The sequence below is a fragment of the Heteronotia binoei genome, chromosome 17 (genome assembly GCF_032191835.1).
Source record: "Heteronotia binoei isolate CCM8104 ecotype False Entrance Well chromosome 17, APGP_CSIRO_Hbin_v1, whole genome shotgun sequence".
NCBI classification, from domain to species: domain Eukaryota; kingdom Metazoa; phylum Chordata; class Lepidosauria; order Squamata; family Gekkonidae; genus Heteronotia; species Heteronotia binoei.
This window is the reverse complement of record NC_083239.1, coordinates 50,630,433-50,656,459: the sequence shown is the minus strand read 5'-3', so window position 1 is coordinate 50,656,459 and position 26,027 is coordinate 50,630,433. Positions and strand designations below refer to the sequence as shown.

At 46.9% G+C, this 26,027-nt stretch overlaps 1 protein-coding gene across 1 annotated transcript; it reads right to left on the bottom strand.

Annotated features, from left to right (window-relative positions):
* Positions 1-1,797: 1,797 nt before the first annotated feature.
* SIRT2 (sirtuin 2) lies at positions 1,798-25,444 on the bottom strand. Its single transcript, XM_060258281.1, has 16 exons — positions 25,325-25,444; positions 25,108-25,157; positions 20,967-21,012; positions 19,765-19,881; positions 18,525-18,566; positions 16,292-16,398; positions 16,126-16,182; positions 14,346-14,414; positions 11,782-11,911; positions 10,372-10,431; positions 9,226-9,281; positions 5,100-5,176; positions 4,936-4,987; positions 3,766-3,833; positions 2,938-3,004; positions 1,798-2,760 (listed from the first exon to the last, which is right to left on the bottom strand). The coding sequence occupies exons 1-16, from the start codon at positions 25,338-25,340 to the stop codon at positions 2,611-2,613; spliced, it is 1,164 nt and encodes a 387-aa protein (XP_060114264.1). The 5' UTR covers positions 25,341-25,444; the 3' UTR covers positions 1,798-2,610.
* Between the last annotated feature and the right edge of the window lie 583 nt (positions 25,445-26,027).

Genomic DNA, 26,027 nt, shown 5'->3' with positions numbered 1-26,027 from the left:
CATAGATGGCTTCAAGAGGGGATTGGATAAACATATGGAGCAGAGGTCCATCAGTGGCTCTTAGCCACAGCATATTGTTGGAACTCTCTGTCTGGGGCAGTGATGCTCTGTATTCTTGTTGCTTGTGGGGGCAACAGTGGGAGGACTTTTAGTGTCCTTGCCTCACTGATGGACCTCCTGATGGCGCCTGGGTGTTTTGTGTTTTAACAATTTATTGATAACATATGGTTACAAAACTTAATTATACATTTCCTGTACTAACCCATATGATATTTCAATCCCCCCTCCCTCTCTTGTTTGACTTCCCCGAAGTTATATATTTAAGTTCAATACTAAAGGTACCAGTAACTAATCAAAGTTCAATATTTTTTTTCCCCTCATCCATACTAAAAAATTGTCCAATGTCTTTTTACATTCCACTCTCTTTTTTGACCATTGTGTGACACCGAGTGTCGGACTGGATGGGCCATTGGCCTGATCCAACATGGCTTCTCTTATGTGACACTGAGTGTTGGACTGGATGGGCCATTGGCCTGATCCAACAGGGCTTCTCTTATGTTCTTATGTTAAACGAACAAAGGTGGTTTGCCATTGCCTGCCTTGGTACAGCAATCCTGGGTTTCCTTGGTGGTCTCTCATCCAAGTACTAACCAGGGCTGACCCTGCTTGGTGTCTGAGATCTGATGAGCTCGAGCTAGCCTGGGCCATCCAGTCAACAATCCACTATACAGATGACAACATCAGGACAGCTTCAGCACACCAATGGCTACCTGAACAGCTGCCCTGGCCACAACTACAGGGAAGTGACAACTTTCAAGGGACTTCTTGAGGTCTGACAGTTTTAGTGCTTCATTTCAATAGTTGTTTTTTTTAATGGACCAGTTGATATTTGTGAGTTACTCTCAATATCTGAAAAGACCATGAAAGGAACAATCATGTAAAGCAGAGAAAAAGCAATAGATGTTGATTTTGCCTGTAATACCCAAACAGCCCTATGAAAGAAGAAGACTGCAGATTTATACCCCGCCCTTCTCTCTGAATCAGAGACTCAGAGCGGCTTACAATCTCCTATATCTTCTCCTCCCATAACAGACACCCTGTGAGGTGGGTGGGGCTGAGAGGGCTCTCACAGCAGCTGCCCTTTCAAGGACAACCTCTGCCAGAGCTATGGCTGACCCAAGGCCATTCCAGCAGCTGCAAGTGGAGGAGTGGGGAATCAAACTCGGTTCTCCCAGATAAGAGTCTGCCCTTTCAAGGACAACCTCTGCCAGAGCTATGGCTGACCCAAGGCCATTCCAGCAGGTGCAAGTGGAGGAGTGGGGAAGCAAACCCGGTTCTCCCAGATAAGAGTCTGCCCTTTCAAGGACAACCTCTGCGAGAGCTATGGCTGACCCAAGACCATTCCAGCAGCTGCAAGGGGAGAAGTGGGGAAGCAAACCCGGTTCTCCCAGATAAGAGTCTGCCCTTTCAAGGACAACCTCTGCCAGAGCTATGGCTGACCCAAGGCCATTCCAGCAGCTGCAAGTGGAGAAGTGGGGGAATCAAACCCGGTTCTCCCAGATAAGAGTCTGCCCTTTCAAGGACAATCTCTGCCAGAGCTATGGCTGACCCAAGGCCATTCCAGCAGGGACAAGTGCAGGAGTGGGGAATCAAACCCGGTTCTCCCAGATAAGAGTCCACACACTTACCCACTACACCAAACTGGCTCTCCAAAAGAAAGAGAGAGCAGGCCTCCATGCACAGAGACTCACAGGTGGGTGCAGAGCCACAAGCAGATAAAGACAGACTGAATCCTCATTGAGTATCAAGGTGCTTGAATTTAATTGCCATCGATCGACATCTTAATGCGAGTGACAGAGGAGAAAGCTTTTGAACACTGCTAAGATCTGCTACATTCCAAGAAATCAAAAGGGTTGGTTAGTAATGCCCTTCCAGCCACTTTTCCACAGCTTCCTTCCTTGGACAAGCAAGTCGGACTTGCTTTATCTATATCCCGGTTTTCTCAACAGAGCCCCAGAGCAACTTCTCCTCTCCTCCGTTTTATCCTCACAACAAGCCTGTGAGGTAGGTTAGGATGAGAGGGAGTGACTGGCCCAAGCTCATCCCAGTGAGCTTCCATAGCACAAATGAGGATTCAAACCTGGGTTTCCCACAACCTAACTAAGGAGAAAGTAACGTGAAGAGTAACACTGGGTCGGTTTGCCTCACCCAATTTGTTAAAGTTTCATTCCTCCACAAGGAGCAGGGAGGGGATTAAATCATAGAAACCAGATTACGGTGAAAATGATCATCTTGCTAATTGCAGAATCTGACTTCTCACACAGAATTCTGGAAATGTGGGGCTTTGAGCAAACACCAAAAGTCAGCAAAAAGAGCAAAAGCTGCAAAGCCAGACTGGTGCCATTCTCACTTCTAACCCATTCCGGTACCCCCTGCGCTCTTGCATTTCGCACTGTGGCACCGCCCAGGAAACCCCCTTCTGGTAGCATCCCCCGGGAAGCTGAGTTCCCACAAGAAGCTAAAGGAGAGGAGGCCAAAAAGTTCATTCAGCTGGTGGCCGGTTGGCTTCAATGTTTAATGCATCTGGATCAACGGTCTCACTTGGTCTCTTCATTCCTTTTCACATTTCTTCTTCGGGGACTGTGGCTGCTTTGCTTCCTTTGCTGGAGCGCTGCAGGCGCTTGCCCCATCTCCAATGGCCTGGCCTGATTTGGCATCTATGGCTGCGTGCTCTTCCCTCACCAGTTTCTCTAGCTCTTTCTGAAGGAAAGAAGAAAAAGGAAGGTGGAACAGGGTGGGATGGAACTGTTACTCAGCCAAGGAGGGAAAGGCACCTCGTGGATACCAGAGGGAGCCAAGTAAGATCCCATGTTTGTTTTGAACGATTGGAGCCCAGGCAGCCTATGCCTCCATTATGTCCCTTAACATGACAGATACCTTCCATCCTAGGAGCTCAGCCAATGCCAGGCAGCCTTCGTCACAGTCTCCGAGCCAGGCAACATCCCTAGGAGAGGGAAAGAAGGGACTTAGATAATAACTGTGGTTTAGCTAAGAACAGCAAATGTTCCACAGCCAGAACTGGGTTTGGAGAAGAGGGAGAGAGACAGAAGGAGAGACAGAGAGAGGGACAGACAGACGGAGAGAGACAAAGGGAGAGAGGAAGAGACAGAGAGAGAGGGAGACAGCGGGAGAGAGAGAGGAAGAGAAGGCGAGAGACAGAGAAAGACAGAGAGAGAGAGAGGGAGGGAGACAGAGAGGGGGGGAGAGAGAGGGGGGAGAGAGGGGCTTCCCTGAGAGCAAGCCAGCCTCATGCTAGCCCCTCATCCTTCAGGAGGGCTACACTAGTGTCATAAAAAGGGATTTGCATCAAAGATGCTCCTTTCCATACTGGGAACTGTGGGATCCCTCCAGCTTTTGAATCATGAGGAAGAGAATAAATTAAGAGTAAATGAGGACATGCTGTTTAAGGAGCTCCTGCTGCAGAATCTTGCTGCAGGCAACCTGGAAATGTGGGGCTTCAAGCAAACACTCACCAGAAGTCAGCAGAGAGAACAAGTTGCAAAGCTTCGCAGTGGAAGCTTTGCCTTTTATAAACAACACAAAAAAAGAGGCGGGTGGGAGAACAGCATGGCCACTAACAGTTTTGCAGCAAAACCCTTCTGTGGCTTACAAACTGCTTTTCCACCAGAAGTTACATAAATCTCTTGCGACAGGGGATGCTAAAGGCCCTCTCCTTCCCCAGCTCTGGGCCCCACAGGGACTTGCCTGTATGCCTTCTCGGAATCAAAGTCCATCCCGCATCCAAAGCCCATCAGGGACATGAGAGGGTCACTCTGCCACCAAACAGAAAAGAGAGAGCCAGTGTTATGAAGCAAGCCCACCTGTGCAGGGCAAGGGTCCTAAGCCTCTATGTCCACCCACATCCTCTTCTGTGCATTTTTCTCTCCTTCCGCTGCTAGAGATTTTCGTTTCACAAAAAAATGCTGTTCTTGCATGAATGGAAGCTCCCTAGAGCCAGAAGAACATACTCAGCTGCAGAGGACCACTCCTGAAACGGACATCGAGGGATGTAAAAAGACGCATGGCTCTGCATTCAGCTCAAGCAGTCTGGGGAAATCCAGGCTTGAAAGAAAATCCTCACTCCATTGCAAATTGAACTGTGACCCGTGTGAGCTTAATCTACTTCACAGGTTGTTGTGAGGCTATGATGGGACAGGGGAGAACTGTGTACATGTGTGTGTTTAGAGGAGAGATGTTGCCTCCTTGGCTCTGAACAGTAGCCTATAAGGGGAGAGAGCAGGGAAAGAGGGCCAGGAGGGCTGAACTGCAGGTGCCTTTCGATGTCTTTATGAGAATTCTTGAGTCTGTCACTTAGGCCTTGGTAAAGTGACTTGTGAGGTCTCATTTCTGTGGGTAAAGTCTTGTGCAACTCTAAAAAGGGGTCCTGTCTTGGCAATCCGCTATGGAAACACCTGTTCCCTGGAAGCTGGACTGGCTCAGGACCAGTATTCCCTCTAAACTGAGTTAGCATGTGCTAGCTCACAGATTTTTGTCTTAGCTCGGGAAAAATGGCCCCGGAGCAAACTAATTTATGCAGTAGCTCACAACTTTAATGCCAGTAGCTCACAAAATAGAATTTTTGCTCACAAGACTCCATGGCTTAGAGGGAACATTGCTCAGGACCTGCACAGATTCCCTTCTTTCACCCCAAAAGAGGCAATGGCATGGAAGAGAGGTAACCGCCCCTCTCCAATCTTGTGGGCAAATTCCTTCTATCCTTCTTTTAAGATACAGAGTAGGAAGAGAAAGTGGGGGAAATACCCTTCTTGCCCTGACTGCAACCAACCCCTCTCAGTTCATGGAAAAGCCTCCCCCCCCCCTGAAACTGAGCTGCTGCAGCATTCCAAAGGATGAAGGCACCAAGCCAGGTCTTACCTCTCCAGTCTTCTCTTTATTGATCAAAAGCCGGGGAGTGTTTGTGGGCACCCTGGAATGGATAAAAGAAAAACAAGAGCATGGGAATGCCAGCAACTCCTGGAAAAGACAGGATCCTCCGTCTCCACTGCCTTTAGCAGCTGCATGCCATAAAGCCCACTTACCTGCCAACAAGGGAAGCAAAGGGCTGGACCTGAAGGGAGGTGCCCAAGATAATTAGCAAATCCACATTGCGGAAATCCTGCAAGGGAAGGGGAGAAGGAAGAAAACAGAAGCTGATGCGAAGAAGATGATATTGGATTTATATCCCACCCTCCACTCCGAATCTCAGAGTCTCAGAGCGGCTCCCAATCTCCTTTCCCTTCCTCCCCCACAACAGACACCCTGTGAGGTGGGTGGGGCTGAGAGAGCTCTCTCAGAAGCTGCCCTTTCAAGGACAACCTCTGCCAGAGCTACGGCTGACCCAAGGTCATTCCAGCAGGTGCAAGTGGAGGAGTGGGGAATCAAACCCGGTCCTCCCAGATAAGAGTCCGCACACTTAACCACCACACCAAACTGGCGAAGGGACCAGACAAACACTGTACAGCCTGAACTCCAGCCTCCCCCCCTCCATCTTCTGGGCATGGAGAAAGGTCACTGAGGGTATGGGAGGTAGTTGTGAATTTCCTGCATTGTGCAATGGGTTGGACTAGATGACCCTGGAGGTCCCCTATAACTCTACGATTCTTTGAAAAATCACACCATGGCCTGGCCTGCATTTTTGGCTCCAACGCCTCTTACCAAATATTGCTCACTTTTTACTGAGCTACCACAATTGGCCTGGTCTCTTCCTGTCTTTTAATTATTCCGGTTTCAAATGGCGTTAGTTTTAATGATGTGGTTTTTAAGGGGCCTTGAGTTGGGTCCTGAGGATGCACTCTCTGGAGAACGAGCCTTTGCACCAGGGGAAAGCCCTGCTGTTTGCAGAATGGATCTGAGGGATCCAGTTTTCAACAGTGTTCTTCAGAGGAGATTGACGGCCCCCCTTTGTTGGAAGACAGGCGTCTCTTATCACCACCAGTCCCCCCAAGGTGGTGTTTTCGGGCAAGACAGAATTATTTTTTTAAATGAGAGAATTTTTAAAATGCAGTTACAAGAGAAGAACCACACAGCAGCGTTTAAAATGAACAGCATACCAGCTGATGCACTGCAGCCCTTATTCAGACACTGGACACACACTCAGGATTTTGCCTGTGGCAAAGCTCAGCTCCAGCATGCTTGTATTCATTAGAGTTTGCGGAGAAGCTTGTGGTTTAAAACCCCCATGAGATAGTTTTGGCAGTTGGCAACTGCCTGGAAGAGATGGAAACCACTCAGATCTTAATGGGTGAACCCAGTGCATTAAGTGGTTGCATTCCCCTGAACACCAAGCACTTTCTGACCACAAAAGGGAAGCAAACGGTACCTGTGCTACACTGCACAATGCAAGGGCTGGCTGCGACTTACAAGGCTGCATGGAAGACTTCCCCATAAGCTCCACAAAAGGCCAAATGGGAGGGCAAAATGCCCACCGTTCTCTGCTTCTCTGAATTCTGGAACAAAACAGGAGTTGATTGCACCTTTAAGACTAATTTAGTTTTATTCAGAACATAAGCTTTCGTGTGCTCTCTAAGCACACTTTGGGGAGGGACAGTGGCTCAGTGGTAGAGCATCTGCTTGGGAAGCAGAAGGTCCCAGGTTCAATCCCTGGCATCTCCAAAAAATAGGTGTGAAAAACCTCAGCTTGAGACCCTGGAGAGCTGCTGCCAGTCTGAGAAGACAATACTGACTTTGATGGACCAAAGGTCTGATTCAGTATAAGGCAGCTTCATATGTTCATATGTTCACACTTCATCAGATGAGGAATCTGGCACAGTGAGCAGAGTCATACATAGCTGGTAGGTAGTGGCCCAGAATGCAAAATGGTACAGATTAAAGAATCAATGACAGTGAAGTAAAATTATCTGGTAGGCAGTGATTTAGAAGGTAAAATGGTACAAATATAAGATTCAATGACAGAATAGTAAAATTAACAAACTGAGTAAACCTTTGATCTGAGTAGCATGAGCATGCGAAAGCAACAAAACAGTAGTATGTCAAAATGTGAGAGTGTCTGTTAATGACTCTATTGCTATGAACCTGGGCCAAAAGGAAGGAATTGTTATGTTTTCCCATCCAACTAACCCACCTTTAAACATGCAACATACATATAGTTTGTCATTAAAAGAAAAATACATTAAAATATTGGCTGTTTATCTCATTATATATACTTTACCCATTTTCTCAATATATTTTATTGCATTCTTTTTTGCTATGGCAAACTAGAATGATGTTTACATGTTAAAAAGTAAATTAGGTGGACTAGAACATCAGTATCCAATGTATTTCTCTTTTAGCTGTATTGACACACTCAAACAGGGATAGTGATTGCTTATCCTATTACATATATTGAACCCACCTCCCACTAAATTTTAATGTATCTTTCTCCTAATGACAAACTATATGTATATTGCATATTTAAAGGTGGGTTAGTTGGATGGGAAAACATAATAATTCCTTCCTTTTGGCCCAGGTTCATAGCAATAGAGTCATTGACAGACACTCGCACATTTTGACATACTACTGTTTTGTTGCTTTTGCATGCTCATGCTACTCAGATCAAAGGTTTGCTCAATTTGTTAATTTTACTATTCTGTCATTGGATCTTATATTTGTACCATTTACCTTCTAAATCACAGCCTACCAGATAATTTTTCTTCACTGTCATTGGTTCTTAAATCTGTACCATTTTGCATTCTGGCCCACTGCCTACCAGCTATGTATGGCTTTGCTCACTGTGCCGGATTCCTCGTCTGATGAAGTGTGCTTAGAGAGTGCATGAAAGCTTACGTTCTGAATAAAACTAAGTTGGTCTTAAAGGTGCAATCAACTCCTATTTTGTTCTACTACTTCAGACCAACACAGCTGCCTACTTGGATCTATCTCTGAATTCTGGTCTTTGCTCCTGCTTGCACTCTGATCTGCTACAGTGGCATTCTCCCCCCCCCCCCCGAAGGACTCTGTGACATAATCCTAGCCCATCAGGAATCAAACTGTGAACGTGCTGATGTCATAATACTACATAGTCACTCGGATCTGGCTATGTGATGACACTGCTGAGGGAAAACACAAAGCTCATCAGGAATGAGGGCAGTGCTTCCTGGACTGGTCACATGGGTGATTCCAGCCAAATGGATCATAAAATCATAGAGTTGGAAGGGGCCTCCAGGGTCATCTAGTCCAACCCCCTGAACAATGCAGGAAACTCACAAACACCTCCCCCTAAATTCACAGGATCTTCAGTGCTGTCAGATGGCCATCTAGCCCCTGTTTAAAAACCTCCAAGGAAGGAGAGCCCACCACCTCCCGAGGAAGCCTGTTCCACTGAGGAATTGCTCTAACTATCAGGAAGTTCTTCTTAATGTTGAGCCGGAACCTCTTTTGATTTAATTTCAACCTGTTGGTTCTGGTCCTACCTCTTGGGGCACAGAAAACAATTCCACACCATTCTCTATATGACAGCCCTTCAAGGACTTGAAGATGGCGATCCTATCACCTCTCAGCCGCCTCCTCTCCAGGCTAAACATCCCCAGCTCCTTCAACCTTTCCTCATAGGACTTGGTCTCCAGACCCCTCACCATCTTCGTCACTGGATGCCCTGACTCTGAAGTGGCTGTCATCATTTTTGTTCCCTTCATTTGCTGTAAAATTGCTGGTGAGGGGGGAACTTCTCACAGTTTCTTTCCCCCCTTTTCCCCCTCCGCTGTCAAGTCACAGCTGATTTATGGCAACCCCATAAGGCTTAAGAAGCAAGAGACATTCAGAGGTGGTTTGCCATTGCCTGCCTCTGCATTACAACCCTGGTATTCCTCAGAGGTCTCCCATCCAAATACCAGCCAGGGTTGTCTCTGCTTGCCTTCTGAGAGATGACATGATTGGGCTAGCTCTACTTGAAAACAAAGTGCACCCTCCTGCCCTTCTTACTCAGCCTTATTTTTAAAGTCCCCATTACCACTTTGTGCCTTATGAGGAACAAATACAATATAATTCAATGGCACTAAAAACAAATGAAACCATAAAACCAGAGATTTACCAAAGATCCAGTCTCCACTGTACCATATGCAATATCTGCAGTGCAATGATCCAAAGGTCCCATGTGAGCCTTCCCAGACATGCATACTTAGGGCTGCAAGAGCCCTGAACTGAAGGGAGCAAGGCAAGAGGGGAACTTACTGATTGCATCAGAGAGAAGAAACGAGAAGGCAGGTTCTCCCCAAAGAAGACAATATCTGTGTAAAGAGACACACATCCATTGGTCACGGATGTAAATGTGCTGTGATTCCAGGGTAGCAAAGAACAAGTACATCCTTTACAGCTGAGAAAATGTGCTTTGAGATATGCAAAGAAAGTGAAGTTGCTGAAAGCAGGGGTGAAATCCGAATAAGACTTTTCAGTGGCTGGAGGAGGAGCTTCAAGAGGCTGCAGACTTCTTGCCCCTCCCTGACTAGCAAGCAATGATATACATTGGCTTAATTTGTGTAATTTATACAGAATTCCGGGGGAGAGGTTGTGCCTAATTTCCAGTTTTAAAAGTCCATTTTCAAATGATTGTTCATGGTAAGGCTGGATGGAAAGTGCTCTCTCACTCATTTCCAACCACTTCTTGCCAAGTGTGAAGCATGCCTAAACCAGGGACCCCCAAAGTGGCGATACCTCTCTTGGTGCCTGTCAAGTATTTTTAAAAACTGAACTCTCCAGCATTTGATTTTAAAAGGCCTCCAGTTAAGAAGAGCCTGAAAATGCTGGAGAGTTACTATTACAGCCATGCACGATCTCACGCCCTGACATTTTGTGGTTGATTCTGAACATAAGAACATAAGAGAAGCCATGTTAGATCAGGCCAATGGCCCATCCAATCCAACACTCTGTGTCAGACAGTGACCTAAAAACCCAAGTGCCATCAAGAGGTCCACCAGTGGGGCTAGAAGCCCTTCCACTGTGCCCGCCCCCCCAAGCACAAGAATACAGAGCTTCACTGCCCCAGACAGAGAGTTCCAACAATAAGCTGTGGCTAATAGCCACTGATGGACCTCTGCTCCATATGCTTATCCAATCCCCTTTTGAAGCTGTCTATGCTTGTAGCCACCACCACCTCCTGTTGCAGTGGATTCTGCCTCTTGTGGCAGCCATTTTGTGGCTGGCTCTGACTTCTACAGCTGCCATTTTGTGATTGCACCCACCACCTGTGTTAGAATTCCAAAGGCTGACGGCTCAAAAAGGTTGGGGACCTTCAGGTGCATTTGAAGAATGAACCAGGGGAGGGGCGGGGGGCAAGGGGCTGTATGCAGGGGAGGGAGGCTTTCCAAAAGGGCTGCTCACCTGGCTTCACTACACTCTGACATTTTTCACACTTGGGGATGAGGGACGAGAAGATCTTGTCTGAAAGGAAACAGACGGAGGTGGTCTCATCACATAATGCAAATCTGTCACAGCCACTTCACAAGCAGGCAGCCTTTGACACCTCTCCTTGTCGCCTTCACAAGCGGTTATTCTTTTAGTCGCATCTTCAAGCTCAAGGACACACTGAAACTCCCAAGAAACTCTGGTTCCCCCACCCTCTCTTGTGAAATATGCATAACCTACTTAGGACGCTTACAAAGGGTCCTTAAGATTACAGCCCTTGAAAGAACTTTTCAGAAGAAAAGAATTCTGGGGGACTCAAAAGGTTGCACACTGTATTTATGTTGGTTCACCTTAACAAAAGATATGACATGGCTTCTGCCTTTCCACTTTACTGAAGTCACCAATGAAAGCCATCCTTGTGCTCCTGAGCCATTTCCCAGCAGTTTCTGAGCCATTTCCACCATTTTTGCTAGCTCTTTCAACTGACCAAAGTGAAGCCATTTTAGAATCCTTTTAGAAGTGCAAAGCCTGCCTACCTTCTTGTGCTGGCTAGAGATAGCTGGGAGACTGGCTTATGGCCTTCAAAGGTCATTTGTTACACAGAATAAAGAGCCCCCACTCCCATCCAGGTACTGCTGATGAGAACATACCATTACTTAAGTCCAGATAAGCCCCAAAGGAGTCCATCCGGTCCTATCCATTAGGGACAATGGCAACATGCACAGAATATGTAGCTACATGTGTTTATCATGATTACTTCTCATCCTGAGGAGATTCTGCTGGCCAGCCCATCTGATCTGTGGCTTCGTTGTGCACTGTCAGATGGCCCTATGTGTGCACCTCTCTCTCTCTCTCTGTTCCTTTGTTCTCTTGTCTTTGGAAGGCTAAGCAGGTTTTGTTAACTGCTTGTTGTCAGTCTGCTGCAGAATAAACTATACTTTCATACTTTTGTGAATTTCTGGGAGAGTGGGGTTAGTGGGTATTCTCCCAACAGTGCACGATCTTGCTGCTCTCTGGGAGGGGTCTGATTCCTCCTCTCTGAGACACAGGCAGCTGTGCAATTCGATCTCTGAGCGTGAATTCCCTTTGAGAGCCTGACAGCTCAACTCTGGTGCAGTGTTAACTTGCAGAAGTACTTGCTACTGGCCACCCTTGCAAGGTAGGAGAGCATCAAGAAACATCTGAGCCAATTTTAAACCTAACAATACTAGTTCAAGGGGTGTGCTTCTCTCTGAGCATAAATTATGATGGTGATGACCAGGAGATGGTACAAGTCTGCTCTGAAGGGGTGACTATTAAACACCGAAGGGGTGTCTATTAAACACAGGCCTTCAGTCCAGTGTGAAGGACGCCCTCCCGGCTGCCTCCCCCTGCTCTGAGTCTCACCTTTCATCCAGTCTAGGCTGTATGACTTCCGGCATAAGCTACTGGTACAATGAGAGGTAAAGAAAGTGCCGTGAGCTTCTACTAAGTCTTCCTCGCCCAGACCAGCTACTCGTTCCAAGGTGTCGATGTTCTGAGAAAGAGAAATCACCCCAAATAAGTGGAGGGGGGGGACACAGTGAGCCAAAACAGGTTACCACCCAAAAGGCTTGGAGCAGTGGATGGGGAAGACCTCCAGTCATACCCCCATCTTGCCTTGAAGCTCACTGGGTGACTTTGGGCCAATCATTCTCTTCTCTCTGCCTAACCTATCTTATAAGGCTGTGGTGAGGGGAAAATGGAGGAGGGGAAAGAAGGACCACCATCTCCTCCCATATGACCCTACCCACCCACTCCTGTCATCTTTGGAGGCCCTGCTTCGGTTGTCTCTGTCATCTGAGGTGGCAACCCGACAAAGGGCTTTTTCAATCATGGCACCAAAATTCTGGACTTCCTTCCCCAGGGAGATTGGCCTGTCTCCCTCTACCAGTGATTTCCACCAATGTTGTGATTTTTTGGCATACCCCCCGATAACGGTTATTGGCCTTCCTCTCTGGTTCTGTTGTTTGTGTTTTTATTGAATTACTTCATCATTCTAATGCTGTTTTTAACTGTTTTAATGTTTTAAGCATGCTGCCTTGGGGATGCTAAGAAGAATTGCAGATTTATACCCCGTCCTTCTCTCTAAATCAGACTCAGAGCAGCTTACAGTCTCCTATATCTCCTTCCCCCACAACAGACACCCTGTAAGGTGGGTGGGGCTGAGAGAGCTCTCCCAGAAGCTGCCCTTTCAAGGACAGCTCTGCCAGAGCCATGGCTGACCCAAGGCCATTCCACCAGCTGCAAGTGGAGGAGTGGGGAATCAAACCCGGTTCTCCCAGATAAGAGTCCACGGACTTAACCACTACACCAAACTGGGTAGAATTGGGTAGAAAGACAGCATAAAAATGTTTTTAACAATAGTAAGAACAACAACAACAATAATAATAGTGGGGACATCTTGCTGGCAGGAAGCTGGCAGTTGCTGAGCTCCATACGGACTACATTTGTCCTCCTCTCCTTGCAGGTACATAATACCTTGGCCGGGCCAGAGGTGCAAGCCAAAGCTCTTGGTCTGGGTCTGTGGTATGCTTGTTGGACAAGACCAGCCTAGGATGACGGTGGGACGGTGACTCAGTGGCAGAGCATCTGCCTGGTAAGCAGAAGGTCCCAGGTTCAATCCCTGGCATCTCCAAAAAAGGGTCCAGGCAAGTAGGCGTGAAAAACCTCAGCTTGAGACCCTGGAGAGCTGCTGCTAGTCTGAGTAGACAATACTGACTTTGATGGACCCCAAGGGTCTGATTTAGTATAAGGCATCTTCATATGTTCATATGTGTTTAATTATATTATTATTTACTGAACTCAGGAATTGGTATTTTTGCTCTCTGTCCAAGTAGGAAGAACAGCCACATACAAATCCCACAAATGGACAAGCAAAACAAACACACGCACTCAAGCTGCGCTGGGCAATTTGGAGGAAACGTGGCACAGAAATGCAGCTGCTGCTTAGATCAATGAACAGCCGATGTTTTGCAAGACATTTTTCCTGTGCTCAAATAGTGAAGGCTCAACGCCTGTTGTGAAATGCACCACAACTGACCTGGCACCGATCTGGAGGCAGGCAGCACTGGCCTTTGGACTACGAAACGACAACTGAGGGGTGACATGATTGAGGTTTACAGACTTATGAATGGGATAAAGAAGGTAGAGAAAGAAGTACTTTTCTCCCTCTCTCACAACAAAAGGACTTGTGGGCACTCAATAAAATTAATGGGCAGTCGGCTTAAAATAGGTCAAAGGAAGTACCTCTTCGCCCAAAGAGTAATTAACACAAGGAATTCGCTGCTGCAGGAAGTGGTGGTGGCTACAAGCACAGACAGCTTCAAGAGGGGACTAGATAAACGTGGAGCAGATATCCATCAATGGCCAATAGCCACTACAGACAGATGGAACAGACTGTCTGGGGCAATGCTGCTCTGTATTCTTGGTGCTTGAGGGGCAACAGTGGGAGGGCTTCTGGAGTTCAGGCCCCACTGGCAAATTGTCTAAGGGACTCTGGGTTTTGGCCACCGTGTGACACCGAGTGTTGGACTGGATGGGCCATTGGCCTAATCCAATAAGGCTTCTCTTATGTTCTTATGTACAGTATCTCCCTCAGACACCCCACCCCAGCCATGCAAAAAAAGTGTGAGGAATGACAAGTGAATGCTCAGGGGTTTGCTTGTCCACAGCTGGGCTATATGAAATAAACTGCTCACTGTAGCCATTGCCCTTCATTTTTTTCCTTCTTGCACAGGAGGAAACATGGCCGGGCTTATACCCAAGCAGGGCTCTGGGAAGCTGCTCTTTTACCTCCCCCTCCCCTATCCATCCAGAGTTGGCTTGCGCAGCATTACTTCCAGAGGGACCAAAGTCTTCACCTTAAGCATTCTCAGGTAGGCAAGGAGCTCACTATCTTGACCCAGGGGAAGGGCCGATTTCCACCTTACCTGGGTGTAGCAACGCAGCAGCAGCCCTTTCTCCTTCAGGAGTCGTATGAAGTAGTGACAGACAGTGGGCTGGAAAAGGAGCAGAGCTTTGGATGAGGATGCTTTGCTCTGAGAGAAAGGCAGGGGGCAAGCAGGGGCAACTGGGCTTGGCTGAAAATTCAGACTGCTTGGAAGGGGCTGAGGTGAGGAGCCTGGAATGGAATATGGGATTGCTGATCTCTGCCATCTCTAGGAAATGTTTTGGGTTTGAGATTTAAACCCCATTTTCCTACCACTTAGACGTTCAACAGAGGTCTTCACATACAAAGACCTTTAAAGCCTTGGGTTTGGAGGACTGCCTCTGCCCCCAAGCTCTGCCATGACAACTTCACTCAAGCCAGCAGGGGCTTCAGCAGGTGCTATCCCACAAGCAGGAAAAATCAACAAAATGCCTGTATGTGTGCTTTCTCCGCTGTGGCTCACATCTTGAGGAACGGTTTGCCTGAGGAGGTAAGGAAAGCTCCCGCTCTCCTGGCTTTCCATACACTATGGAAAACTGAACTATTTGAGAGGGCTTTTCTATGCAGGTAAACAGGGATGCACTGAACTTGGATAAATGATTAAGAACTGTGGTCTAACACAGCTGTGTTTAGCTTGCTGTAAGTAGGAGCCTATTCATGTTTGTTAGATTTGTTATTTTGTTTGATTTCTAGCCCACTCCATTTCCTGCAAGCAGGACTCTGCAATTTCTGTACCATTTACATAATTTCTGTAGCACTTTAGCATGTCACATGAAGTCTTGTGCTATGCCTCAGTTCTTTCTGGTGGTTCCAGACTCTAATGCATTGGCTACTGACTGTTCCCTTTTGTTGACTGTCCTGACTCACTAAGTATAATCCACCTTAAGTCCCTGTGTGAAACCGTGGACTGTAAATGGCATAAACACACAAGAAAGCTTTACAAATTAGCTCCAAACAAAGAACAAGGATCACCCTCCTCCCTTGCCACCGTCAGTGGTGGTTCTGGCTGTCTCGGCAACAGCATTGCCAAAACAGACAGCAACGTCTGGGTGAAAGAGGAGGTTCCAGTAAACAACTGTTTTGTGACCCAGCACTGCAAGTAAATTTACACAGAAGAACCCCCTTTTAAAACCTCCCAACAGATTTTGACACGTTAAAAAGATCAAAACGCACACCTTCAAGCTAAGAGTCACAAAGAGGTTAATGGTTATGGCTGTGATCGGGCCTCACTGTGGGCAAGAGCTCACAGGAGCAGAGCTCCGGAACCTTTAAATTTTATTGTGCTCTTTTTTTCTTACCACTCCCACCCCATACTTGCTCCTGGGCTCCATTGTTCAAACCCTCTGTGAGAATTTTGCTGAACTCTAAGATTTGGCAAACTTTCTAATATTTCCCCCCACAAAAAATGAGAAAATAACCAAAACATATCAAGCAGACAGATGGAAATCTTCATCATGCCACTGTGGCCACATAGGAGAAAGTAGTTTAAAAAGTATGATGGGAATAAGGTTTTATGATGACAATTATAATTCAAGAAGCATTTTAAGGTAGATGCTGAGCTAATATAATTTAATAACCTTCCGCTGATGTCAGGGTGTAGTGTGGCATATGCAAATGAGTTGTGCTAATGAGCTCCAGCACCTTTTTTTCTATGAAATGACCCCTGGCTGTGATTATGTTGAACTCAGGTTCCAAGAGCTGACTGCCAGCCCCTCACCCTCAGCAGTTCAGCCACCCTAAATCCAAAGTGATGTCAAAGGGCACAAGAATGTGGCACTCACCTTAAACTGCCCTGGATACAGCTCCCGGGCCAAGGCAAAGAACGGCTCTGGGTGTTTCTAAATAGAGAGAGAACAAGAGAGCTTTTTGCTGGGCAAAGACTCACTTTTGCTGGAGCAAGTAGAGTCAGCTCATGCCAAACTGCAGGCAGAGGATGCCGCATACTACCTTGAAGTAGCTGATCTCAAAGATGGCTTCAGGGTATGGCAGGTTGTACTGCTGCAGATTGGCGTAGAGCCCCGTGCCCGGAGAACGGAAATCTGGGATCCCCGCAGCTGCGAGGCACAAGGGCACTTGATTAGGAGATGCCAATGCAGGAACAGACAGTAGATGGAGAAACTGAGAAATTCTAGTGATGAGCCAAAGCACCACACAGTCTCTGGCTGGTATCTACTTAAGCTGAAGGAGTGGGAACTTGGGATCTGCTGTTGCATTTATACTCATCTGAGTATAAATGCAATGGGGAGGGATGGTGACTCAGTGGTAGAGCATCTGCTTGGTAAGCAGAAGGTCCAGGTTCAATTCCCGGCATCTCAAACTAAAAAGGGTCCAGGCAGGTAGGCATGAAAAACCTCAGCTTGAGACCCTGGAGAGCCGCTGCAGGTCTGAGTAGACAATACTGACTTGGATGGACTGAGGGTCTGATTCAGTAGAAGGTAGCTTCATATGTTCCTATGTTCATATATGAGTTCAAAGCAAAACAAGACTGAAAAAGGGAAGGGGAACAGACCAGGTAAGATTCCTTCACCTGATACGACATAAACAACATCATCTACGCTGACATGCCAGTGAAAGAATGCCATCGTGTGGCAGACGTTTCCAGGGCAAGTTGTGGGGCTCGCATTCACGTCACACTGCCTTGTGAGATCTTGCCACTACTCTGGCTGAACTGAATGTCTGCATTACTCTGTAGCCATATGTCACTGGGGAGGATCTGCACAGCACAGCAATCTTCTGATGTGCTTCTGAAGAATCCTCCCCCTGAACTGGGGATTCCTGGCTTTAAAAAGATGCCAGCCTGGATCTATATCACCTTCAGATGAGTAGATTCAAGTGGGCAGCTGTAGTGGTCTGAAACTGTTGAACAAAGCAGGAGTCAAGTGGCATCTTTAAGACCAACTGAGTTTTATTTTGAATGCAAGCTTTCATGTGCTAAAAGCACACTCTGAGAGAGCCAGTTTGGTGTGGTGGTTAAGTGTGGGGACTCTTATCTGGGAGAACCGGGTTTGATTCCACACTCCTCCACTTGCACCTGCTGGAATGGCCTTGGGTCAGCCATAGCTCTCGCAGAGGTTGTCCTTGAAAGGGCAGACTCTTATCTGGGAGAACCAGGTTTGATTCCACACTCCTCCACTTGCACCTGCTGGAATGGCCTTGGGTCAGCCATAGCTCTCGCAGAGGTTGTCCTTGAAAGGGCAGACTCTTATCTGGGAGAACCGGGTTTGATTCCACACTCCTCCACTTGCACCTGCTGGAATGGCCTTGGGTCAGCCATAGCTCTCGCAGAGGTTGTCCTTGAAAGGGGAGCTGCTGTGCGAGCCCTCTCAGCCCCACCCACTTCACAGGGTCTCTGTTGTGGGGGAGGAAGATAAAGGAGATTGTGAGCCGCTCTGAGATTTGGAATGGAGGACGGGATATAAATCCAATATCATCATTATCATCATAATCACTTCTTCAGACGAGGGGATCAGGTACAGTGGTCATCATAAAGTACATCATAAAGTTAAAGTACAATTGTCATCATAAAACCGCTGTACCTGATCCCCTCGTCTGAAGAAGTGTGCTTTTAGCACACGAAAGTTTACGTTCTGAATAAAACTCGGTTGGTCTTAAAGGTGCAACTTGACTCCTGCTTTGTTTAACCTTCACGTGAGGAATTTCTGCACCAACAGCTGCTCCAACCCCCCCCCCCCCCCGGAGTTATTTAAGGATGGAGTGAGTGCTACTTGATGTTCAGACGTCCTGGAACAACAGCTGCATTCTCCCAACAATGGAAGTTTAAACACACACATACAGATGAAGTGTGCAGTCCCCAGTGATTGTATCTTTGGAGGGGATGGAACTTAGGGACAAAGCACAAGTTCCGCATGCAGAAGGTTCCAGGTTCAGGTCCTAGCTTCTCTGAGCAAAGGATCTCTGAAAAAGACCTTTGCCCGAGATCTCAGATGGTCAGCACCAGTCCCAGCAGACAGCACTGGGCTGTGGACTGATCCACACAAGCCAGATCCTTCTATCCGTACCCTGAACTCTGCAGAGATGGGTAAAAGTCTTTTAAAAATTAAGTGCCTTTTCTATTTAGTCCCTCAGGTGACAACACCTCAAAGCCATCCTGAGAACTAGTCTCACCCATCCCTCCCTTCAGACACAAATCTCGAGAGGATGTGTACCCTGTGACACTCACCGGTTGAGATCCCTGCTCCCACCATGCACACCACCTTCTTGCCTGCCAAAGAAACAGAGGCTTTTAACTTCCAGTCCTTGAAATCTAGACAATGCAACCTCAGGCATACCTTTCCAAGTTGCCCCCCAACATTTCAAAAGCGAGAGAGAGTAGTACCCAGTGGATAATGCTTGAGGGAGTGGATGGCCTCAAGCTATCAACTTCTCAGGCAAATTTCAACCATTGAGAATAATAAGGATTCTTCACACAAAACAGAAATGAAAAACCATGTTCTTAAGCAATGTGATGCAGAGACTTAAAGCCTCTGGTGTACCTCTGCATCCATCCCTGGCTCTCAGTGGGTCTCTCTAAGTCCCTGCTCTCCAAGTGAACAGTGCCACAACTGTTCATGGGAACAAGTCTTATTAGGAGATAACTTTTGTTAGGAGATAACTGTATAGTGGCTAGTGGGCTAATAAGACTAACAAGTCTTATTGGGAGATAACTGTATAGTGGCTAGAGGGCTGGGTAAAAGGCTGGGCGTCCCACATTCAAACTGCTCACTTGGTGATCTCCCAAAAGTGTTCCCTTCACATCCCCCTGTTTGCTCTGCGGCCAATCTAGGTATACTCCAAAGACATGGGAAGATACCCCATTATTTTTTTACTTTAGATTCCCCATTCCATCGTCGTACTTTTACTCTGGCATGTTTAAATGCCTTCCCATCAACAGTTCTCTTTGGTAGGTTTAGACAGATACCTCTCCAAAATAGATTATGTCATTGTGAATTAGGAGTCTTTGATTCTATAACCCATATTATTTTAGAATGTCCTTTCCTGGCCTCACAACATAGACAATTTTTAGCTGAATACCTCCAACACAATGTATTTACTAGAAGGAAAATTCTAACCTACTTTTTAGAAGATGTTAATCTCCACATTACTACATGTGTTGCGAATTTCTTAGTAGAAACCTATAAAATTAAATCTAGGCATACCACTGCATTTTAATTGCTGGGTGTCTACTCTTGATTTGTATCATTAGCTGCTATTTTAATTGATTGTTTTATGTATTCTTACTATACTTCAGGCCTTTGTATCTACTTTTGATTGTGAATCATTATTGCTTTTATGCCAATAAAGGTCTGAACTGAATTGAACTTGGTGATCTTATCCCACACCAGAAGCCAAAGGGGTCCAGGACAGCATTGTCATCTCCCACCTGGGTCAGAACCCATCTGCAGGTGGGACAATTGGCTTACATTTCTCACTCAGCATGAACCTGCTCACAGCCTCCAACGACAGCTCATCCAGCACCTTCTCGGGCTTCTCGCTACCCAGGCCCAGCGTTCGGGAGAAGAGGTTCCGCAAGAAATCCACTGGCAAGAGAAAGAGGTCCTTCAGGTTAGCTAGGTGAATCCGCAGGGCCCTGGACTCTGCTCCCAAGTCCTGTGTGAAGCTCTTGCTGCTCAAAGTCCGGCTACCTTGCTGAGCTCACAAATGCAGACAATGAAGACCATGGAGCCTCCTTTTCTCTCGATGGATCCCCTTGCCTGTCAGTGGAAGTGGGAACTTGCTAAACTGCCCTGCTTTTTAGGTGATTAACCCCATCTGTGTTATATTCTTACCCACCCTGCTTTCAAGGAAGTCCCTCAGCTTCCCAAGGGAATAAGAAAAAGGTAAAGGTGCAAGCACCAATCGTTTTCGACTCTGGGGTGACGTTGCTTTCACGGCAGACTTTTTACGGGGTGGTTTGCCATTGCCTTCCCCGGTCATCTACACTTTCCCCCCCAGCAAGCTGGGTGCTCATTTGACTGACCTCAGAAGGATGGAAGGCTGAGTCAACCTGAGCTGACTACCCAGCTTCCGCTGAGATAGAACTCAGGTCGTGAGCAGAGGGCTCCGACTGCAGTACTGCAGCTTTACCACTCTGCGCCATGGGGCTCTATCAAGGGAATAAGAACTGATCATTAAATTAGATAGGGGACTTAACCACTGAAAAGCAGACTATGCTAGAATTGTGCCTATGGAGACTGATCGTTATGGAGAATAGAGTGCTACATATTCAGCGGTGAGCGCAACCCTCACTTTAATTCTGAGTGCTGAAAAGGGATCTTTCGGCTGCACAAAGAAGCCACAGTGGGGACCTCCCCCCACTTCCTTAGCCAGGCAAATGAGCCATTTCCTTGCTTGTTAAGTGAGAAATGAAACCATTTAAGCATCAGAACTGCAAGTCTGGGAGTTTTCAGCATCTGGAAATGAATAGCCTTTCTAGTTATTTTAACCACACTCTTTTTAGACGGCATCTCAAAAGCAGGCCGAAGTAAGGGAATGACAGCAGCTTTTTCAGATTTACACAGATGCTCTTGGCCTCGACAGATGAGGCTCTGCCAGCACCATTAAACAAAATGCAAGCTTTTACAGACCTCTTGTGTGAATGAATTCGCCCAAATGGAATACCTACTTTCAGACTGGCCCGATGCCCCGGCTTCGTCGTCAGAATCGAGACTCTGAGTAAAAACAGGAAAAGAGAAAGGGAAAAGTCAAATGGTGAAACTGAAAAACTTTCCTCTCCAAGATGTTTACTGTAAAAGCGACCCCAAAGCAGCTGTCTTGTCACTGAAACACACAGTTACTTGCTCCTTTGGCATGGCAAGCAAAGGACCATAACCTTTCTTGAAGTGTACCAAACTGTACTTCCCACAAAGCTGCACTAGGGAAGGCTCCACAGATACCCACAGTCATCTGAGGTGGTTGTGGAAGGTATGAACGGTTTTTATTCAACCACAGCTCAAGTTCTGATGTCACAAAGATGAGTCCTGCACCCTGACTGGGAGCTTTTCTTCCTATTTCTAGGTATCTATCACATTTTTGAAACACTCTTCACTTAAGGAGCCCAGAGCAGTGTATATGTTTCTCCCCTCCCCATTTTATCCTCACAACCCTGTGAGGTAGGCTGGTCTGAGAAAGCCACCTAGCAAGCTTCCAGGCTGAACAAGGATTTGACCCCAGATGTCCGACAATCTTGCCACACCAGCTCCCCTGGATGTGTATGAGCTAGCTCAGGTAATTCAGAATTCAGATCCTCTCCCTGTCTTGTAATGTTTCTATTTGCGGTGAGTCTTATGCCAAAGTAACATTCAAAGCTGAATTTTACTAACAGCTGCCTTTTCTGCCACCTCATTTTCTTGCGTTATGCAGGACTTATTTACAAAGGTTATAAATTCCTGGATGGCTCAGCTACCCCAATCGTGTCAGGTCTCAGAAGCTAAGCAGGATCGGCCTTGGTACTTTTCTCCCTTTCTCACAATACAAGAACTCATGGGCACTCCATGAAATTGCTGAGCAGTCAGGTTAGAATGGATAAAAGGAAATACTTCTTCAAAGGGTGATTAACAAGTGGCCACCACAGGAGGCGGTGGCAGCTACAAGCATAGACAGCTTCAAGAGGGGATTGGATAAACATATGGAGCAGAGATCTATCAGCCACAGCATATTGTTGGAACTCTGTCTGGGGCAAGTGATGCTCTGTATTCTTGGTGCTTGGGAGAGACAACAGGACTTCTAGTGTCCTGGCCCCACTGATGGCACCTGGTTTTGTGGGATTTTTTTTTTTTTTTTGCTACTGTGTGACACAGAGTGTTGGACTGGATGGGCCATTGGCCAGATCCAACATGGCTTCTCTTATGTTCTTAGGCAGGAAAGCTTTTCAGAAGTGAAAGAGGAGTGGTTCTTTTTTATTCTTCAGGGCAGGCTATGTGCCAATTTGCTTGAATACTGATGTATAAACAGGGAGAAATGTGCATCAGGCGAGGGGCTTTTTTGTGTGTGTGTCTCACTTTTGTGGACTTATTTACAAGGGTTATAAACTCCCAGGTGGTTCAGGCTACCCCAATTGTGTCAGATCTCAGAAGCTAAGCAGGATGAGCCCTGGTTAGTATTTGGATGGGAGGCCACCAAGAAAGTCTAGGGCTGCTATGCAGAGGCAGGCAATGGCAAACCACCTCTGACTGTCTCTTGCCTTGAAAACACTGTGGGGTCACCACAAGTTGGCTGTGACCTGACAACACTTTCCACAACCATCAGTTCCAGGCAAAGAAATACCTTGGGGTTGGGGGAGGATATTTCTTTGCAAGATGCACACCATGGTTTTCTTAAGAACAGTGAAAATTCTAAGCACAGTCCTGCTATATTAGACTTCCTTCCAATGGTGACCTGTAAGATGCCTTTGCAAAACCCACAAGCAGGGAAGAAATACAGCAATTCCCTTTCCCTTTCTTGCTCACAACATCAAAACCAGATTCCAGAGATGTAGATGCATGAGTCTTAGGAGGAGGAGGAGGAGGAAAAAAGCGCAAGAAGATGAAATACTTTCAGTTTAAGAAGGAATCTGTCTCTAAATAGAAAAACACAAACACAGAGTCTAGAAACATCTCCAAACCAGCAAACGAGGAACAGAAGAATGGCTGGTATTTGGAAATAATATGACTCTAACAGATTAAGAATCTGGGCCACATTTTATTTTTATTACTTATAATCTGCCTTTCTCACAGATGAAGTCTTAGTCCATCATCTTGCACAGTAGCCAAACAGATGCCCCATAAAGCCCACAAACACAGAGCCTAGGGTTGCCAGCTTTGGGCTGGGAAACACCTGGAGATTTTGGAGGTGAAGCCTAAGGAAGGTAGGGCTTGGAGAGAGGCCTCAGCAGGGTGTACTGCAGTAGAATCCACCCCACCCCCTCCAAAGTAGCCATTTTATCCAGGGAAACTGATCTTGATCATCTGCAGAGCAACTGTAAGAGGGGGTGATCTCCAGGGTGCTACCTGGAGGTTGGCAACTCCAACAGAGCCACCTCTCTCTCTCTAGCCAAATGGCATTTAGAGACAGACTCAGCCAGTACACAGAAGTTCCATTCAGCATTGTCGCTAGATAGCCTAAAAATTCAGATCTGTTGCTCTTTAGAGTAGATGTTGCTTTAAGCTGACCTCTCTGCAACACAACACCCACCCCCGTTGTATACATGCATGCATCTCTATACATCAAGACAAGTTAGCTGTGTTAGTCTGTTGCTGTAAAATAATAAAGAGTCCAATAGCATCTTTAAGACTAGCAAATTTATTGCAGGATAAGCTTTCGAGAAACCCAGCTCTCTTTGTCAGATGCATCTGACAAAGAGAGCTGTGTTTCTCGAAAGCGTATGCTACAATAAATTTGTTAGTCTTAAAAGTGCTAGTGGACTCTTTATACATCTCAGTCTGATGCATCTACACTCCTATGCATCTGATGAAGCAAGTTCTAAAGGGAAAAAAAATACCTGGGAATTAAACTCTGTTTAAAGTGCCAAGGGAAACCTGTTCAGTCTTGTTGCCCAGGATTCCTCACCACAGCAACCTTCCAGCAACTGTGAGTTTATTTTGAACAGCGCTATTCACACCCACATCCCGTGGCAGGGTTCAGAGGTTCTTTTGGGCTCAGAGGTTCCATGGAGCCCGTTTTGGGCTTTGAGAGGGGCCTCGACCCTCTTCATACCATCAAGTCCTCCAAGGAAAAAGATAAAGGCTTGGTTGGGCGGGGACAGAGGGAGGCCTATGGCATAGGATTGCCCAGAAATCATTTTGTAGAAAAACAGGTGGTGGAGCTCATCCAGGGATTGTTATGCAGCTGCACATACTATTCAATGGACAAGGAGGTGGAACTCTCAGAAGGAGAAGGTGGAACTCTCAGAAAGGTTCAGGAGCTGTGCTCCTGTAAGCTCCCACTGAATCTGAGGCCTGAGGTTGCCAATCCCCAGGTGGGGGCAGGGGATCCCTCGTTTGGAGGCCCTCCCTCTGCTTTAGGGTCATCAGAAAGCGGGGGGGGGAATGACTGCTGGGCACTCCATTATCCCCTATAGAGGCTGATTCCCATATAATGGAGAATTGATCTGAAGGTATCTGGGGCTCTTGGGAGCTGTTTTTTGAGGTAGATGCACCAAATTTGCAGCATAGCATCTGATGACTCTCCTCAAAATTCCCTCCAGGTTTCAAAAAGATAGGACTGGGGGTCCAATTCTGTGAGCCCCAAAATAAGGTGCCCCAATCCTGCATTATTTCCAATGGAGACAAGGTATTTAAAAGGTGTGCAGCCCCTTTCTGATGTCCCCAGGGTCATCAGAAAGAGGGGAGGGAGAGAAATGACTGCTGGGCACTCCATTATTCCCGATGGAGGCTGATTCCCATAGGGTATAATGGAGAATTGATCCATGGGTATCTGGGGCTATCGCAGGGGCTGTTTTTTGAGACAGAGGCACCAAATTCAGAGCATAGCATCCGATGCCTCTCCTCAAAATACCTTCCAGGTTTCAACAAGATTGGACCAGGAGGCCGAATTTTTTGAGCCCCCAAAGAAGGTGCCCCTATCCTTCATTATTTCCAGTGGAGGAAAAGCATTTAAAAGGCATGCGGCCCCTTTAAATGTGATGGCCAGCGCTCCCTTTGGAGTCACAACCTTGCTCTTGGCTCCACCCCAATGTCTGGTGGCTCCACCCCCAAAGTCCCCAGGTATTTCTTGAATTGGACTTGGCAACCCTACTTATGGCGGGATCCTTTCCCCCCGCAACTCACCGACGACCCTGAGCCCTTCCCGGCGTCAGCCTCGACAGCGGCTCCGGGGTCTGTGACAGGAAGAGACAAAAACAATGAGCGAGTCAGTGAGCGAGACGGTTACTTCAACACCGCAGGCAGGGGAAGGGCAGGGCGAGGCGTCTAGGCCTCAGTCTAGGCCCGAGTAGGACCCGCTCCCTATTTTCTGCCTCCCTCAGCCGGACTTAGCTCCCTTTACCCTCCCGGTTGTCCATGGAGTCTCCCCCGCCTGGCCGGACTCCGGCTATGAGGTAAGGGAGACGCCAGAGCCGCAAGCCACCTTGACAGGAAAACTACAACCCCCAGGAGTCACCGCGGCGCAAGAGCTTTTTTTGTTTCCCAGCATGCTTCACGACACGGGAAAAAACAAGTAGGCGAAGACTAAAACAAATCACCTGACACAATCTAGCCAATCAGCCTTAAACCAAGGAGACGGGCCAATGCGGAGATAAAAATTCTCCCGCCATGCCTCGCGTTGCTTGTTTATGGTAGTATTTAGTACACCGTTCCAAAACAACCAAAACAAAAAGAGATAATATCTCAAAATAATCAGAGAGATAGTAAGGCCGAGTGAAAGCATAAAATCCAAGAGGAGTACAAAAAATTTCAAAAAATGACATAAATTAATAAATGTGGGCTTCTATAACAACAAAAAGAATTCCCACTTGCAGAAATAGAATTTTAAGACTAAAGTAGAGTCAAGTAGCACCTTTAAGACCTACAACGTTTTATTTGTTCTGAACAGGGGGGGTGGGGAAACACCCTGGAATAAAACTGTTTAAGGTGCCAAGGGACACCTGTAACTTCTGGGAACTACAATTCCCAAGACACTCTGCGACTGTGGTAAACAATACCGCTTCTCCATTCACTCCCATTATACAATACCCAAGAGGCAACGCAGA

Coding starts and splice junctions, on each gene's coding strand:
- SIRT2 (XM_060258281.1), bottom strand. Junction 9,282..10,371: donor TCAGAGTGTAGTGAAGCCAG/GTGAGCAGCCCT, acceptor CTCTTTACACAG/ATATTGTCTTCTTTGGGGAG. Junction 4,988..5,099: donor TTTGCTTCCCTTGTTGGCAG/GTAAGTGGGCTT, acceptor TATCCATTCCAG/GGTGCCCACAAACACTCCCC.